At 39.3% G+C, this 17116-nt stretch overlaps 1 protein-coding gene across 1 annotated transcript in view; it reads left to right on the forward strand.

Moving 5' to 3' along the window:
• The window catches only part of LOC106583883 (exportin-6), a 78971-nt gene that overhangs the window by 42702 nt on the left and 19153 nt on the right, over nt 1-17116 (forward strand). Inside the window, exons 7-12 of the mRNA XM_014168507.2 lie at nt 78-600; nt 4197-4323; nt 4601-4710; nt 5134-5242; nt 5458-5550; nt 5853-5922. Of these exons, the coding sequence (XP_014023982.1) occupies nt 78-600; nt 4197-4323; nt 4601-4710; nt 5134-5242; nt 5458-5550; nt 5853-5922 (1032 nt within the window). The remainder of the gene's footprint in view (nt 1-77; nt 601-4196; nt 4324-4600; nt 4711-5133; nt 5243-5457; nt 5551-5852; nt 5923-17116) is intronic.

Below are 17116 nucleotides of genomic sequence, written 5' to 3' on the forward strand. Positions count from 1 at the left end.
GTATGAGAAAGGGAGCGGGGGAGAGAGAATGTTAATCCGGCCTCTCATTTGCTCTCGTCCCCCCCCCTCCCTTTAAGGAGATTTGCTGGGCAGTCTATTGCAGGGCACCCAGTACTCCAAGCTGCTATCCCAGCCCATCCCATCACTGGATGATGACAGTGAACAGTTGTGCTACCTAGCTCTAGAGTGTCTAGCCCATCTATTCAGCTGGATCCCCCTTTCTACCAGCATCACCCCTTCCCTCCTCGCCTCTATCTTCCACTTTGCCCGTTTTGGCTGTGACCTGCGGGTCAAGCCCAAGACTCCCCCTTCCATTTACTTGTTGTCCTCGTCCAATGGCGAGCATGCTCCCCCTGCCAATGGCGGTGCTCGGCCCGGGCATCAGACGGGAGGTGGCAGCGGCAGGCAGGTGGACAGGTCGCGGCTGGGAGTGCTGGCCATGACATGCATCAACGGGCTGGTGTCCAAGAACTGTGTGCCACTGGACTTTGAGGAGTACCTGCTGAGGATGTTTCAGCAGACTTTCTTCATGCTACAGAGGCTGACAAGGGAGAACAATGCACACACCATCAAGAGCTGGCTGCAGGAGCTGGACGAGAGGTATGCCCACACATGGAATTAAATAGAACACATACAGTACCTTCAGAAAGTATTCACACCCTTTGACTTTTTCTACATTTTGTTGTTACAAAGTGGAATTAAAATTGATTTGTCATTTTTTTCCCAATGATCAACAGAAAATACTCTTTCAAATTGGAAAAGAAATTCAAACATTTGTAAAAAAAAAAAAAAAAACATATATGGGAAATAAAACGCTAATATATCTTGATTAAAAAAGTATTCAACTCCCTGAGTCAATACATGTAAGAATCACTTGGCAGTGATTACAGCTGTGAGTCTTTCTGGGTAAGTATCTAAGAGATTTCCACACCTGAGTTAAAATCACATTTTATTTGTCATATGCGCCGAATTTGCCCATTTTATTCTTTTCAAAATTCTTCAAGCTCTGTCAAGTTGGATTGTTGATCATTGCCATTTTCAGGACTTGCCATAGATTTTCAAGCAGATTTAAGTCAAAACTGTTACTCGGCCACTCATGAACATTCACTGACTTCTTGGTAAACAACTCCAGTGTAGATTTGTCCTTGTGTTTTAGGTTATTATCCTGATGAAAGGTGAATCAATCTTCCGGTGTCTGGTGGAAAGCAGACTGAACCAGGTTTTCCTCTAGTGTGTTTAGCCCCATTCCATATATGTTTTATACTGGAAAAACTCCCCAGTTCTTAACGATTACATGCATATCCATAACCCGTGATGCAGCCAGCACTATGCTTGAAAATATGGAGAGTGGTAGGTACTCAGGACAAAATGCTAATTGCTTTTCCACATTTTTTGCAGTATTACTTAAGTGCCTTGTTGCAAACAGGATACATGTTTTGAAATATTTTTATTCTGTACAGTCTTCCTCAATTTCACTCTGTCAATTAGGTTAGTATTGTGGAGTAAAGTAACTACAATGTTACAATGTCAGCTTTGTCCTATCACAGCCATTAAACTCTTAACTGTTTTAAAGTCGCCATTGGCCTCATGGTGAAATCCCTGAGCAGTTTCTTTCCTTTCTGCCAACTGAGTTAAGAAGGACGCCTTTATCTTTGTAGTGACTGGTGTATTGATTAGGGCAGACCCCATTTAGTCAACTGGTCGATTGTTTGGTCGATAGGCTGTTGGTCGACCAATATTTATTTCGTCGAGTAGTCGCAATGTTTTTTTGTTGTTTTCATGGTGCACAGGAAACCTGTCTGATTCGTTGCGGAAGCCACAGGCATTGCACAGTCCATCACTCTAAGATGTGATGCAGAAAATGTATATGGTTGCCTCATGCAACCGCAATATGTCGGATAAAGCAATTTCATAGATTTGGACAGGAAGCACCTGAGCTCAATTTCGAGTCTCATAGCAAAGGGTCTGAATAATTACGCAAATAAGGTGTTTCTGTTTTATTTTTTGATTAATTAGTAACATAACAAAATGTGGTAAAATCAAGAGGTCTGAATACTTTGGCCATATTGCAATATTCAATATTTTTTTTAATGTTAAATAGCAGGCTACATCAAATGACCATTGCTTTTAGGGGTGGAATCGATTATCCTGATTGGATAAGAAGTACTTTAGTTACAACATACTTACACAAAAAAATACTACACTGAACAGAAATATGAACGCAACATGTAAAGTATTGGTCCCATGTTTCATGAGCTGAAATAAAAGATCAGAGAAAAGTTCCATACTACACTGAACAGAAATATAAACGCAACATGTAAAGTATTGGTCCCATGTATCATGAGCTGAAATAAAAGATCAGAGAAATGTTCCATACTCACAAATAATCCAGGAGGAGTATTTCTGTCTGTAATAAAGCTCATTCCGATTTGCTAGGCTTGGCTCCCCATTGGGTGGGCCTAGCTCCCAAGTTGGTGGGCCTACCCATGGCTGTGCCCCTGCCCAGGCATTTGAAATCCATAGATTAGGGCCTAATTAATTAATTTCAATTGAATGATTTCTTTATATGAACTGTAACTCAGCAAAATCTTTGAAATTGATTGTTGCGTTTATACTTTTGTTCAGTATAATAACACAGTAACTCACTGCTTAAATATAACAGGTCATCAGTGTCCTGGATTCCACTTTCTACATTCTGTTTCTCTGTTGGCATAGTGTTTTGACAGCTACACCAGATGCATTTCATGGAGAAAGCATATAAAAAAATTAAAAAACTTGACATGCTTTTTTCAGGTGTCTCTATAGTCTTAACTTTTGTCTAAGTTAACAAACTATTTAACATTTCAAGGAAATGAAGTCAGTGTAAACTTTATTTAAGTGAGCCTTTTGTGCTGCTAACACACAACTTCTGGTGCATCAAATACTTTATCAGATACCTCTTTATTGTCATTAAGTGCATCGGATTGCTCGGGTTGTAAGCACAGGTAGACTTTTTAGAGGGGGAGGGGGCTAGGGACAGGCTTTGAGAGGAGTGATCAGTGCATGACATGGATATAAAGAGTAACGGTACCTATTTCAGTCCACTTCAAGTCTGCTATTTCTGTTCAGTGCAGAATTTGAATACCTCAGCCCCTAGAATCAAATCAAGTAGCTGGCCAGTGCATACAAGATTTGGTTATTGGTTCAGAAATGTAGCCTGAGACTTCAATGCAATGTAGAGCGTGACCAGTATGGGGGCAAGTAGCCTTTGGGTTACTGGGTTGGGCCAGTAACCCAAAGGTTGCTGGTTCGAATCCCCAAGGCAACTAGGTGAAAAATCAGTTTGTGGCCTTGAGCCGGCCAAATGAATAAAATGTAGAAATGCACCAATTCCAAAGTTTTTCAGCTGTGGAACAGTTTTCTGCACATATTGAGGTCCAAAAGAAATACAGGCCCACAAAGATGGAATCAGCATTCAAATCCTATCATTTGAAAACTAAACTTTGATTAAACTAAAGAGGCTAGACAGGATCTTGGAAACAAAATTGCAATTTTCTTTTTTAGACCTTATGTTTTGGATTTGATGTGTCAATGTATGGCTCATACATGCATAATATCTGCAGTCCTCTCAGATTCCCAGGGGAGAAAGTCACAGAATCCTGACATTCTAACCTGGCGTCATTTAGGCCCAGTGCAGTGCACAAGACCTGCATACTCGTTCCTGTCATGTAGGCACGCTCTGAAGCAAAAGGGTTAAGAATGCAAGCGGGATAAAGGATACAATTTCTTTACATTCATTTATGGTTAATCAAACATGTTAACGTAAATATCTCAAAAGTACCCGTTTAGATTTAGTAGATGTTGAGTGTTAAACAATATACTCTACAAGTCCATTTTCAGAGTGGGCTCTCGTACTTATTGTTTATGAAAACACACTGCTTTTGAAATTTTGAGCATGGTTTAGTTAGAGCATGTGATTCAATTTAAATTGAGTGTTTTAGAAAAATGTAGACAGATGTCTGAGGGACAAAAAGACATTCTGGTCATGGAACGACCCACATCTGACGTTGTACACAAAACTACTGGCTGGAATTATACAAAACCTTTTTCTCCATCCATTGTGAAGGCAGGTATGAAGGCCAATATCAGTCAACCAATATATTGGTTTGGCTCTAATGCAAAGATATATGTGGCACTCTCTCCCTCTTTGTCTGCAGTTATCTAGAGAAGTTCACTGACTTTCTGCGCCTGTTCGTCAGCGTGCACCTTCGGCGGATCGAGTCCAACGCTCAGTTTCCTGTGGTGGAGTTTTTAGCCCTGTTTTTCAAGTACACTTTCAATCAGGTAGCACATTCTTTCAGACATTTTGTTTATTTTCTACATGTGCCTTTACGCTGCTCACAGGGGCTGCTGACACTAAAATATTCTATGGAAATTGTGGCCAAATACTTGCATAATGTTCAAGTATGTGCGTACTGCAGTATCGTATACCGCAGTTGGGGAAAGATTAGAGAAAAAGATGGCTTCCATAATAATATTACCTAGTTTGACTGTTGAGGAATCAGAGACCTCTATCATGTACTGTAGAGAAAATGACTGCTCTTCTATCCTATTGTTCTAGCCCACCCACGAAGGCTATTTTGCCTGTTTGGACATCTGGAGTATCTTCTTGGATTATTTAACCACTAAAATCAAAAGTAGGCTGGGTGACCAAGACAGTGTGCTGAACAGGTATAACTGAATGGCTTTAATGTCATTTTCAGTGTTGCTCTGGTTCTACTTGTATATAAAGCAAAGGAATTTGGATGTACTATCAAGAACGTCTTCTGATGCGTGAAACATTTATGGATCAGTGCCTGTAACGCAAGGTTCTCCAACTTTGATTTTGTAGAGCTACTGGTTGTGCAGACTTTTATCCCAGCCCATCACTTGATCAACACACCTGATTCAAGTAATCATAGTATTCAGTCTGGGATTTTATCAGCGGAATATGTCTTACTGAAGGGCTTAAACGAAAGCTTGCACACCCAGTAACTCTTGAGGGCCAGAGTTGCTATAATGTTTTTAATATGGTTCTGTCGTTAGTTACTAGCCTCTTGTATGGTGCTGCTTCTTCTATTGGCCGCTAATCTGGCCGCTTGTGCTGTTCTTCAGGTATAAGGATGCTTTAGTGCTGCTATTAAAAGAGGTTCTCAACCGAATCCAATTCCGATATAATCAAGCCCAGTTGGAGGAGCTGGATGATGAGACCCTGGATGATGATGTAAGAGGCTTTACTTCTCGCACTGCTTTCGTCAGTATTGCTGAGAATTATATTTGTCTGCACCTTTATTACCTAGTGTGTTGAAGGAACATTTTGTTGTCCCCATTATATCATACATATTACAACAGTGTGTATACACACACACACACACACACACAGACTGCTTGTTTTTCCTCAACCTGTATCAATAGTTTCACTCTTTATGCTTACCATAGCAACAGACTGAATGGCAGCGGTACTTGCGGCAGAGTCTGGAGGTTGTTGCCAAGGTGATGGAGCTGCTACCGTCCCATGCCTTCGCCACGTTTGTGAGTGTTCTCCTTGTTTCTTCTCATTTTATATTCCTGGAAAAATACCAAAAAGGTCAGCACACTGTGATGCTCCTAATTATTAAAATGTTAATGATTTTAAAGGGGGTATTATGTGCAATGAATGTGCCGGCCTTTTTAGTCTTGTTCATGTATCACCTTTCACCCTGCATTCGTTTAATGTGATGTGCTTATGACAACATGACATTATCTTATATCTTCAAGACTAAACGTCTGACAAACATTGATTTTGGAGTTAAATATTTCATAAATCCCTGACTCCTAAACCATTTCTCTCTCAGTTCCCTGTCCTTCAAGAGGACTTGGATGTGTACCTGGGTTTGCAGCAGTTCATCGTCACTTCTGGAAGAAGTGAGTGAACATTTTTGCATGAGACATTTTATTAGTCATATGCACAGAATACAGAGGGGTGTTAATGGTACAATGAAATGCTTACTTGCGAGTTCTCCTCAGCAGTAAAGTGAGAAAGAATATATAAAAATTGTCTATTAAAATAACATCAAATTGATCAGAAATACAGTGTAGACATTGTTAATGTTGTAAATGACTATTGTAGCCGGAAACAACTTTTTTTTTTTTATTGTTTTTATGGAATATCTACATGGGCGTACAGAGGCCCATTATCAGCAACCATCACTCCTCTGTTCCAATGGCATGTTGTGTTACCTAATCCAAGTTTATCATTAGAAAACCCTTTTGCAATTATGTTAGCACAGCTGAAAACTGTTGTTCTGATTATAGAAGCAATAAAACTGGCCTTCTTTAGACTAGTTGAGTTTCTGGAGCATCAGCATTTGTTGATTTACAGGCTCAAAATGGCCAGAAACAAAGACTTTCTTCTGAAACTCGTCAGTCTATTCTTGTTCTGAGAAATGAAGGCTATTCCATGCGAGAAATTGCCAAGAAACTGAAGATCTCGTAAAACGCTGTGTACTACTCCCTTCACAGACCAGAATAGGAAGGGGAGAGAGAGGCCCCGGTGCACAACTGAGCAAGAGGACAAGTACATTAGGGTGTCTTGTTTGAGAAACAGACGCCTCACAAGTCCTCAACTGGCAGCTTCAATAAATAGTACCCGCAAAACACCAGCCTCAACATCAACAGTGAAGAGGCAACTCTGGGATGCTGGCCTTCTAGGCCAAGTTGCAAAGAAAAAGCCTTATCTCAGACTAGCCCATCTTAATCATTTATTTTTATTGACCAAAGAACTCCTCCCTCTGCAACTGGATCCTGGACTTCCTGACGGGCCACCTCCAGGTGGTAAGGGTAGGTAACAGCACATCCGCCACGCTGATCCTCATCACAGGGGCCCCTCAGGGGTGCGTGCTCAGTCCCCTCCTGTACTCCCTGTTCATGCATGACTGCATGCCAGGCACGACTCCAACACCATCATTAATTTTGCCGATGACGCATTAATTTTACCGACAACGACGAGACGGCCTATAGGGAGCCTATAGGGAGCCTATAACCCTAACCCTAGACCCACTGTATATCCATTGTTTTTGTCAAAATTGCTCAAGCTCAGTAAATTTGGTTGGTAATCATTGATAGACAGAAATATTTAACACAGATTACGGATGGAGACTGGACCATTCTGGAACATTCAGCACCTCTTGGAAGGTCATGCTGGTGTGTCTTTGTGTAATTGTCCTGCTGAAAAATACAACTCTATCCCAGGGTTAGGTTTTCAGTAGCCTAGTTTTATTTAACCTTAGAACATTGCTTGTAAGCAAACATTTCACGGTAAAGACGACACCCTTGTATTTGGCACGTGACATAAAATGTTACTTGCATTGCCGACGCATGCCATATGATAAGCTGCAAAATGGTTTCACATACAATACCAGTCAAAGGTTTGGACACACCGACTCATTCAAGAGTTTTTCTTTATTTTTACTATTTTCTACATTGTTAAAATAATAGTGAAGACATCAAAACTATGAAATAACACATATGGAATCATGTAGTAACCAAAAAAAGTGTTAAACAAAATATATTTTTTATTTGAGATTCTTCAAAGTAGCCACACTTTTCCTTGATAACAGCTTTGCACACTTTTGGCATTCTCTCAACCAGCTTCATGTGGAATTATTTTCCAGCAGTCTTGAAGGAGTTCCCACATATGTTGAGCACTTGTTGGCTGCTTTTCCTTCACCCTGTGGTCCAACTCATCCCAAACCATCTCAATTGGGTTGAGGTCGGGGGATTGCGGAGGCCAGGTCATCTGATGCAGCACTCCATCACTCTCTTTCTTGGTCAGATAGTCCTTACACTGTCTGGAGGTGTGTTGGGTCATTGTCCTGTTGAAAAACAAATGATAGTCCTACTAAGCGCAAACCAGACGGGATGTCGTATCGCTTGCAGAATGCTGTGGTAGCCATTCTGGTTAACCCGTTGGGGATAGGGGGCAGTATTTGCACGGCCGGATAAAAAATGTACCCGATTTAATCTGGTTACTACTCCTGCCCAGTAACTAGAATATGCATATAATTGTTTGATTTGGATAGAAAACACCCTAAAGTTTCTAAAACTGTTTGGTGTCTGTGAGTATAACAGAACTCATTTGGCAGGCCAAAACCTGAAAAGATTCCAAACAGGAAGTGCTCTCTCTGACTATTTCTTGGCCTTCTTGATCATCTCTATCCAAAACAGGGGATCTTTGGCATAACGTGACATTTTCTAACGCTCCCATAGGCTCTCAGAAGGCGCCAGAACATTGAATGGTGACTTTGCAGGCCATGGCTGAAAAACAGTAGCGCATTTGGATAGTGGTCGATCTGAGAACAATGAGACTGGGGGCGCGTGCACGAGCCGACACCATGTTTTTATTTTTTAGTCTTTGAACGAAAACAGGGTTTCCCGGTCGGAATATTATCGCTTTTTTTTACGAGAAAAATCGCATAAAAATTGATTTTAAACAGCGGTTGACATGCTTCGAAGTACGGTAATGGAATATTTAGAATTTTTTTGTCATGAAACGCGCCGGGCGCGTCACCCTTTACCCTTCGGATAGTGTCTTGAACGCACGAACAAAACGCCGCTATTTGGATATAACTATGGATTATTTGGAACCAAACCAACATTTGTTATTGAAGTAGAAGTCCTGGGAGTGCATTCTGACGAAGAACAGCAAAGGTAATCCAATTTTTCTAATAGTAAATCTGAGTTTGGTGAGTACCACACTTGGTGGGTGTCAAAATAGCTAGCCCGTGATGGCTGGGCTATCTACTCAGAATATTGCAAAATGTGCTTTCACCGAAAAGCTATTTTAAAATCGGACACTGCGATTGCATAAAGGAGTTCTGTATCTATAATTTTTAAAATAATTGTTATGTTTTTTGTGAACATTTATCGTGAGTAATTTAGTAAATTCACCGGAAGTGTTAGCTGTGGTTTTGGTTTTTGTGACATTATATGCTAGCTTGAAAAATGGGTGTCTGATTATTTCTGGCTGGGTACTCTGCTGACATAATCTAATGTTTTGCTTTCGTTGTAAAGCCTTTTTGAAATCGGACAGTGTGGTTAGATTAACGAGAGTCTTGTCTTTAAAATGGTGTAAAATAGTCATATGTTTGAGAAATTGAAGTAATAGCATTTCTAAGGTATTTGAATATCGCGCTACGGGATTCCACTGGCTGTTGAGTAGGTGGGACGCAAGCGTCCCGCCTAGCCCATAGAGGTTAAGTGTGCCTTGAATTCTAAATAAATCACAGACAGTGTCACCAACAAAGCACCATCACACCACCACCTCCATGCTTCACGATGGGAACCAAACATGCGGAGATCATCCGTTCACCTACTCTGCGTCTCACAAAGACACGGCAGTTAGAACCAAAACATTTTTAATTTGGACTCATCAGACCAAAGGACAGATTTCCACCGGTCTAAAGTCCATTGCTCGTGTTTCTTGGCCCAAGCAAGTCTCTTCTTGTTATTGGTGTCCTTTAATAGTGGTTTCTTTGCAGCAATTCTACCACGACGGCCTGATTCACGCAGTCTCTGAACAGTTGATGTTGAACTCGGTGAAGCATTTATTTGTGCTGCAATCTGAGGTGCAGTTAACTCTTAAGAATTTATCCTCTGAAGCAGAAGTAACTGTCTTCCTTTCCTGTGGCAGTGCTCATGAGAGACAGTTTCATCATAGCGCTTGATGGTCTTTGCGACTGCACTTGAAGAAACTTTCAAAGTTCATGAAATGTTCTGGATTGACTGACCTTCATGTCTTAAAGTAATGATGGACTGTCTCTTTGATATTTAGAGTTGTTCTTGCCATAATATGGACTTGGTCTTTTACCAAATAGGGCTATCCTCTGTATACCACCCATACCTTGTCACAACACAACTGATTGGCTCAAATGCATTAAGAAGGAAAGAAAGTCAACAAATTAACTTTTAATAAGACACACCTGTTAATTGAAATGCATTCCAGGTGACTACCTCATGAAGCTGGTTGGGAGAATGCCAAGAGTGCAAAGCTGTCATCAAGGTAAAGGGTGGCTACTTCGAAGAATCTCAAAAATAAAGTGATTTTTTTATTTGTTTTACACTTATTTGGTTACTACGTGATTCCATGTGTTATTTCATAGTTTTGATGTCTTCACTATTTTTCTACAATGTAGAAAATAGTCAAATAAATTAAAACCCTTGAATGAGTAGGTGTGTCCAAACTTTTGACTGGTACTGTAGCTCAAATACTGCTAGAGAGAATGAAAGTCAAATAAAACAGATTGTAGATCTTACAACCTAGACAAAAAGGAAATGTTAATTTGAGAATACAACAGACACATTAAAACCAAACCCCTTCCCCTCTTTATTGCAGAATTGTGATTAACCTCTCTCGGGTACACCTAGTCAACAGCCAGTGGAATCGAGTGTCGCGATATTCAAAAACCTTAAAAATGCTATAACTTCAATTTCTCAAACATATGACTATTTTACACCATTTTAAAGACAAGACTCTCGTTAAACATAACAATTATTTGAAGAATTATAGATACAGAACTCCTTTATGCAATCGCGATGTCCAATTTTAAAATAGCTTTTCGGTGAAAGCACATTTTGCAATATTCTGAGTAGATAGCTCGCCATCACGGGCTAGCTAATTTGACACCCACCAAGTTTGGTACGCACCAAACTCAGATTTACTATAAGAAAAATTGGATTACCTTTGCTGTTCTTCGTCAGAATGCACTCCCAGGACTTCTACTTCAACCACAAATGTTGTTTTGGTTCAAAATAATCCATAGTTATGTTCAAATATCCTCTGTTTTGTCCGTGCAGTCAGGTCCCTATCCGAACGGTGACGCGCGGACGCATGTCGTGACAAAAAAATTCAAAATATTCCATTACCGTACTTCGAAGCATGTCAAACGCTGTTTAAAATCAATTTTTATGCGATTTTTCTCGTAAAATAGCGATAATATTCCGACTGGGAGACGTTGTTTTCGTTCAAAGACTGAAATAAGAAAATGGTGTCTTCACGTGCACGCGCACGCCCGTGTCATTGTTCTCAGATCGACCACTTTCCAAATGCGCTACTGTTTTTCAGCCAGGGACTGCAGAGTCATCATTCCCCGTTCTGGCGCCTTCTGAGAGCATATGGGAGCCTTAGAAAATGTCACGTTACAGCAGAAATCCTCTGTTTTCGATAAAGAGGCTATAGAAGGCCAAGAAATGGTCAGAGAGGGCACTTCCTGTATAGAATCTTCTCAGGTTTTGGCCTGCCATATGAGTTCTGTTATACTCACAGACACCATTCAAACAGTTTTAGAAACTTTAGGGTGTTTTCTATCCAAATCATATGCAAATTATATGCATATTCTAGTTTCTGGGCAGGAGTAATAACCAGATTAAATTGGGTACGTTTTTTATCCGGACGTGAAAATACTGTCCCCTACCCAAGAGAGGTTAATCAACATTGACACTAGTTCATTTTGTTATCAATAGTTTAACAATTAAAACATTTTTAAACACTTCACTTCAAAGAATCTTCGTCACTTCAGAATGTACAAATAAGGTAACTCGTATGTGAAGATTAGACATATTAAATCTAAACAACAGTAGATAATTGAGTTGTAAGAAGTGGGCTATTATAACTAAAGCATAATTTCAAGTGAACAAAATAAACTCTATCTATTGGGTGAGCAGACTACTATTCCAGTACAGCAATAGCACACTTGAGGTTTAATAAGTTGAATCAGTTGTTATATTGCTGGGCTGAAACAGAACCCTGCACACCCAGCAGACCTCCAGCAGGGTTGGCCTGCTCTAATTGTATTAGGTTTATACATTGTGTGATGTTTAACTGTATTTTTGTGTACATTTGCTAACGTAGGTAGGCCAACAGATACAGTGCCTTCCGAAAATATTCACACCCCTTGACTTTTTCCACATTTTGTTTCACAGCCTGAATTTAATATTTATTAAATTGAGATTTTGTGTCACTGGTCTACACACAATACCCGATAATGTCCAAGTGGAATTGTTTTAGAAAATGTTATAAATTCATTACAAATTAAAGTTGGAATGTCTTGAGTCTATAAGTATTCAACCCCTTTGTTATGGCAAGCCTAAATACACTGTGTATAAAACATTAGGAACACCTGCTCTTTTCCATGACACAGACTGACCAGGTGAATCCAGGTGAAAACTATGATCCCTTATTGATGTCACCTGTTAAATCCATTTCAATCATTGTAGATGAAGGGGAGGAGATTGATTTAAAGAAGGATTTTTAAGCCTTGAAACAATTGAGACGTTGCTTGTGTATGTGTGCCATTGAGGGTGAATGGGCAAGACTAGATTTACTTGCCTTTGAACGGAGTATGGTAGTAGGTACCAGGCACACTGGTTTGAAAGTGTGTAGAACTCCAATGATGCTGGGTTTTTCATTCTCAACAGTTTCCCATGTGTATCAAGAATGGTCTACCACCCAAAGGACATCCAGCCAACTTGATACAACTGTGGGAAGCATTGGAGTCAACATGGGCCAGCATCCCTGTGGAACACTTTTGACTCCTTGTCCACGAATTGAGGCATAATGGGATGCGAAGTTCAAGAGTAAAAATTTGCTTAGCATATATAATAATAATTTTTGGGGTGCTTATTTGTCAAGTTGCATACAAATGTGTAATGGACATTTTAGTTTTTTGCATATCCCAACTCCCCCTGAGACATCCACAGGGTGTCGCTGTGCCTTTGAGCAAGGCACTTAACCCTAATTGCTCCAGGGGTGCTACACAATGGTGACTCTGGCCGTGACCACACTAAGTTGCTTTGACTCTCTGTGCAATAATAGCGTTTAACATGATTTTTGAATATCTACCTCGTCTGTACACATACACATACACATAATTGTAATGTTCCTCAGTCGAGCAGTGAATTTCAACCACAGGTTAAACTACCAAGACCAGGGACGTTTTCCATTGCCTTGCAAAGGACACCTATTGGTAGATGGATAAAAATAAAACAAGCAGACATTGAACATCCGTTTGAGCATGGTGAATTTATTCATTACACTTTGGATGATGTATCAATACACCCAATCACTACAAATACACAGTCGTCCTTCCTAACTCAGTTGCAGGTGAGGAAGGTAACAGCGCAGAGATTTCACCATGAGGCCAATGGTGACTTTAAAACAATTGAATGACTGTGATAGGAGAAAACTGAGGATGGATCAGTGACATTGTAGTTACTCCACAATACTAACCTAAATGACAGAGTGAAAAGAAGGAAGCCTATACAGAATAAAAAATATTCCAAAACATACATCCTGTTTGCAATAAGGCACTAAAGTAAAACTGCAAAAAATGTATTTCATACAAAACATTAAGTTTGGGGCAAATCCAACACATCACTGAGTACCACTCTTCATATTTTCAAGCATGGTGGTGGCTGCGTAAATGTTATCGGTATGCTTGTCATCAACAAGGACTAAGGAGTTTTTTATAATAAAAAGAAATCTGCTTGAAAATCTATGGCAAGACATGATTATAGAAATGATCAACAACCAACTTGACAGAGCTTGGATAATTTGTTCGTTCAAATATTGTACAATTCAAGTGTGCAAAGCTCTTAGAAACATACCCAGAAAGACTCACAGCTGTAATCACTGCCAAAGGTAACTCTAACGTGTTGACTCGGGTGTTCAAATATACCCTTACTTATGTAAATGAGATGTATTTATTTCATTTTCAATTAACTTGCAAATATTTCTAAAAACATGTTTTCACTTTGTCATTATGGGGTATTGTGTGTAGATGAGTGAGAGGAAAATAAATCTATTTAACTTCTCTGGGATATGTGGGACGCCTCGACAACAGCTAGTGAAATTGCCTGGGCGCCAAATTCAAAACAACAGAAATCTCATAATTAAAATTCCTCAAACATACAAGTATTATACACCATTTAAAAGATAAACTTCTTGTTAATCCAGCCACAGTGTCTGATTTCAAAAAGGCTTTACGGCGAAAGCATACCATACGATTATGTTAGGTCAGCACCTAGTCACAGAAAAACATACAGCCATTTTCCAGCCAAAGAGAGGAGTCACAAAAAGCAGAAATAGAGATAAAATGAATTACTAACCTTTGATGATCTTCATCAGATGGCACTCATAGGACTTCATGTTACACAAAACGTATGTTTTGTTTGATAAAGTTCATATTTATATCCAAAAATCTCCGTTTACATTGGCGCGTTATGTTCAGTAATGTTTTGCCTACAAAACAACCGGTGATTTTGCAGAGAGCCACATCAATTTACAGAAATGCTCATCATAAACTTTGATGAAAGATACAAGTGTTATGCATAGGATTATAGATAAACTTCTCCTTAATGCAACTGCTGTGTCAGATTTAAAAAAAGCTTTACAGTAAAAGCACACCATGCGATAATCTGAGTACAGCGCTCAGCCACCAAAACAAGCCATACAGATACCCGTCATGTTGTGGAGCCAACAATAGTCAGAAATAGTGTTATAAATTCACTTACCTTTGATGATCTTCATCAGAATGCACTCCCAGGAATCCCAGTTCCACAATAAATGTTTGTTTTGTTCGATAAAGTTAATCTTTATGTCCAAATACCTCCTTTTTGTTTGTGCGTTTAGTTCACTAATCCAAATGCACAAGGCGCGGGCACTAAGTCCAGACGAAAAGTCAAAAAAGTTCCATTACAGTTCGTAGAAACATGTCAAACGATGTATATAATCAATCTTTAGGATGTTTTTTATCATAAATCTTCAATAATATTCCAACCGGACAATTCCGTTCTCATCAGAAAGGAAAGGGAACGGAGCTTGCTCTCACGGCCGCACACGATCAACAACTCAGCTGAGCCACTGCTTAGAGGGGTCTTATTCGCTCCCCTTTCACAATAGAAGCCTGAAACAACGTTCTAAAGACTGTTGACATCTAGTGGAAGCCTTAGGAAGTGCAATCTGACCAAATTTACACTGTATATTGGATAGGCAATCACTTGAAAAACTACAACCTCCGATTTCCCACTTCCTGGTTGGATTTTTCTCAGGTTTTCACCTGTCATATGAGTTCTGTTATACTCACAGACATCATTCAAACAGTTTTAGAAACTTCAGAGTGTTTTCTACCCAACTCAACTAATAATATGCATATCCTAGCTTCTGGGCCTGAGTAGCAGCAGGCTGTTTACTCTGGGCACGCTTTTCATCTGGACGTGAAAATACTGCCCCCTATCCCAAAGAAGTTAAACCACAAAATGTGGAATAAGTCAATGGGTATGAATACTTTCTGAAGGCACTATATAACCCATGGCATATAAGATATATCCTTAGTCTCTTGCGACATTCATTAGGAGTGCAATCTTCATTTGCAAACAGGCTTTCACAGCTTTCCATATCTGATGACAGAAAACATCGCAAAGACACAGGCTTCATTATACTCAAATTAGATGTTGCTATTATCTCTTTGTCCTCAAAGTTTTCCCCTCTAGGGACTCGAACTGGAGAATCTTTTCATAATGTCCTCCCACAAGATAACCTGCCCTATGCCGTATCCTACACTCCTTTTACTGAGAGCTGGAGCAGCAATTTCACCCCTTTTCATGGCTGTTATTTACAAATGCATTTGGAGACTTTTTATTTTACTATTAATTACATCACAATAGCTATCTAAAAGGAAGTTAGCTAGCTGATTTAATTTACTTAGCTAGTAAAGTTAGCTCGTTAGCAGGTTAGTTGAGTTAGCCTACAAAGGCGCCTACTGTAGCCCGCTTACATTTTAAAAATGTATTTACTTACTTGAATAGGTTCTCGCACAGCCTCAGTTTTTTTGTGTTCTTACCAAAACAATATAATGGCCTTATTATTAAAAAAAAAAAAACATTTTTTAGGGGTGGATCAGCTTAATATTGCGGAAAGAATATTGCTTCCATCAATGTAATTGTCTGCATCATTTCCAATCCCCCATATATTTTTGGGGTATATATATATATATATATTCCATACACGCATGCATACATATACACATATATACATACCTATATACCTTTATTATTATTCCCTGCAAACCCTACCACCGATCCCCCCCCAATTGGAGTAAACTAATAAACACTTTGGCTTTTACCTTAAATTTATTCATCTTATACACATTTTACAGACAGTCTATTTTACAATAGTTATTTTTTGTTTGTTTTTAGTCCTTCCTCTATTTCTGATGTCCATACAGTTTGATTTCTATTTGTAACTGTGCTATATCACAAAAGTTCTGAACCTGTATACATTTTACATTTTGCATTATTATTATTATGTAAAAAAAAATATCCTGGTAGCAAAGCATAACGTTAGCCAGCAGCCTAACGAATGGAGACGAGGCAAAACGTTTTTTTTTTCAAGAGCAGTTTAGAACGTGTTGTGACGTGTTGAAGCATTTTCGATTTCATTAAATATCAAATCAAAAATCAAATTTTATTCGTCATTTACACATATTTAGCGGGTGTTGCGAAATGCTTGACTTGCCAAGTTAAATAAAGGTTAAATGTAGATATTTACATTTTTTATTCTAAGGGGGGGGTTATTAAAATGTAACATCCAATCAAAATCTTGCCACTGGGAGCCAGTAGACCATTCAAACTGTTTTTGCAATACAACATTCTACATGACCTCCAAGGGAGGCGTGACGACGATGTGATTTTTGAGATAAGGAAATGCAAGACTAGGTTTTCAAAAGACTGAATGGTAAAGACACACCAGAATAATTTGCCAGAAAGGCTTTTTTAGAGGAGTTGAGTGGACCATTCTCATTCCTGAAAAAAATGTTCTTCATAATCAGAGACCAGGTTTTAATATTGCTCTCCATCAATGATTCTCAACCAAATGTACAGTCGTGGCAAAAAGTTTTGAGAATTACACAAATATACATTTTCACAAAGACTGCTGCCTCAGTTTGTATGATGGCAATTTGCATATACTCCAGAATGTTATGAAGAGTGATTGGCCACGACTGTACTGAGCTTGGGCAGTGGCCATCTAGTAATGGGTCGGAACCGCTTTGCCTCCAGAAGAGCC

This window comes from Salmo salar, chromosome ssa23, assembly GCF_905237065.1.
Source record: "Salmo salar chromosome ssa23, Ssal_v3.1, whole genome shotgun sequence".
NCBI classification, from domain to species: Eukaryota; Metazoa; Chordata; class Actinopteri; order Salmoniformes; family Salmonidae; genus Salmo; species Salmo salar.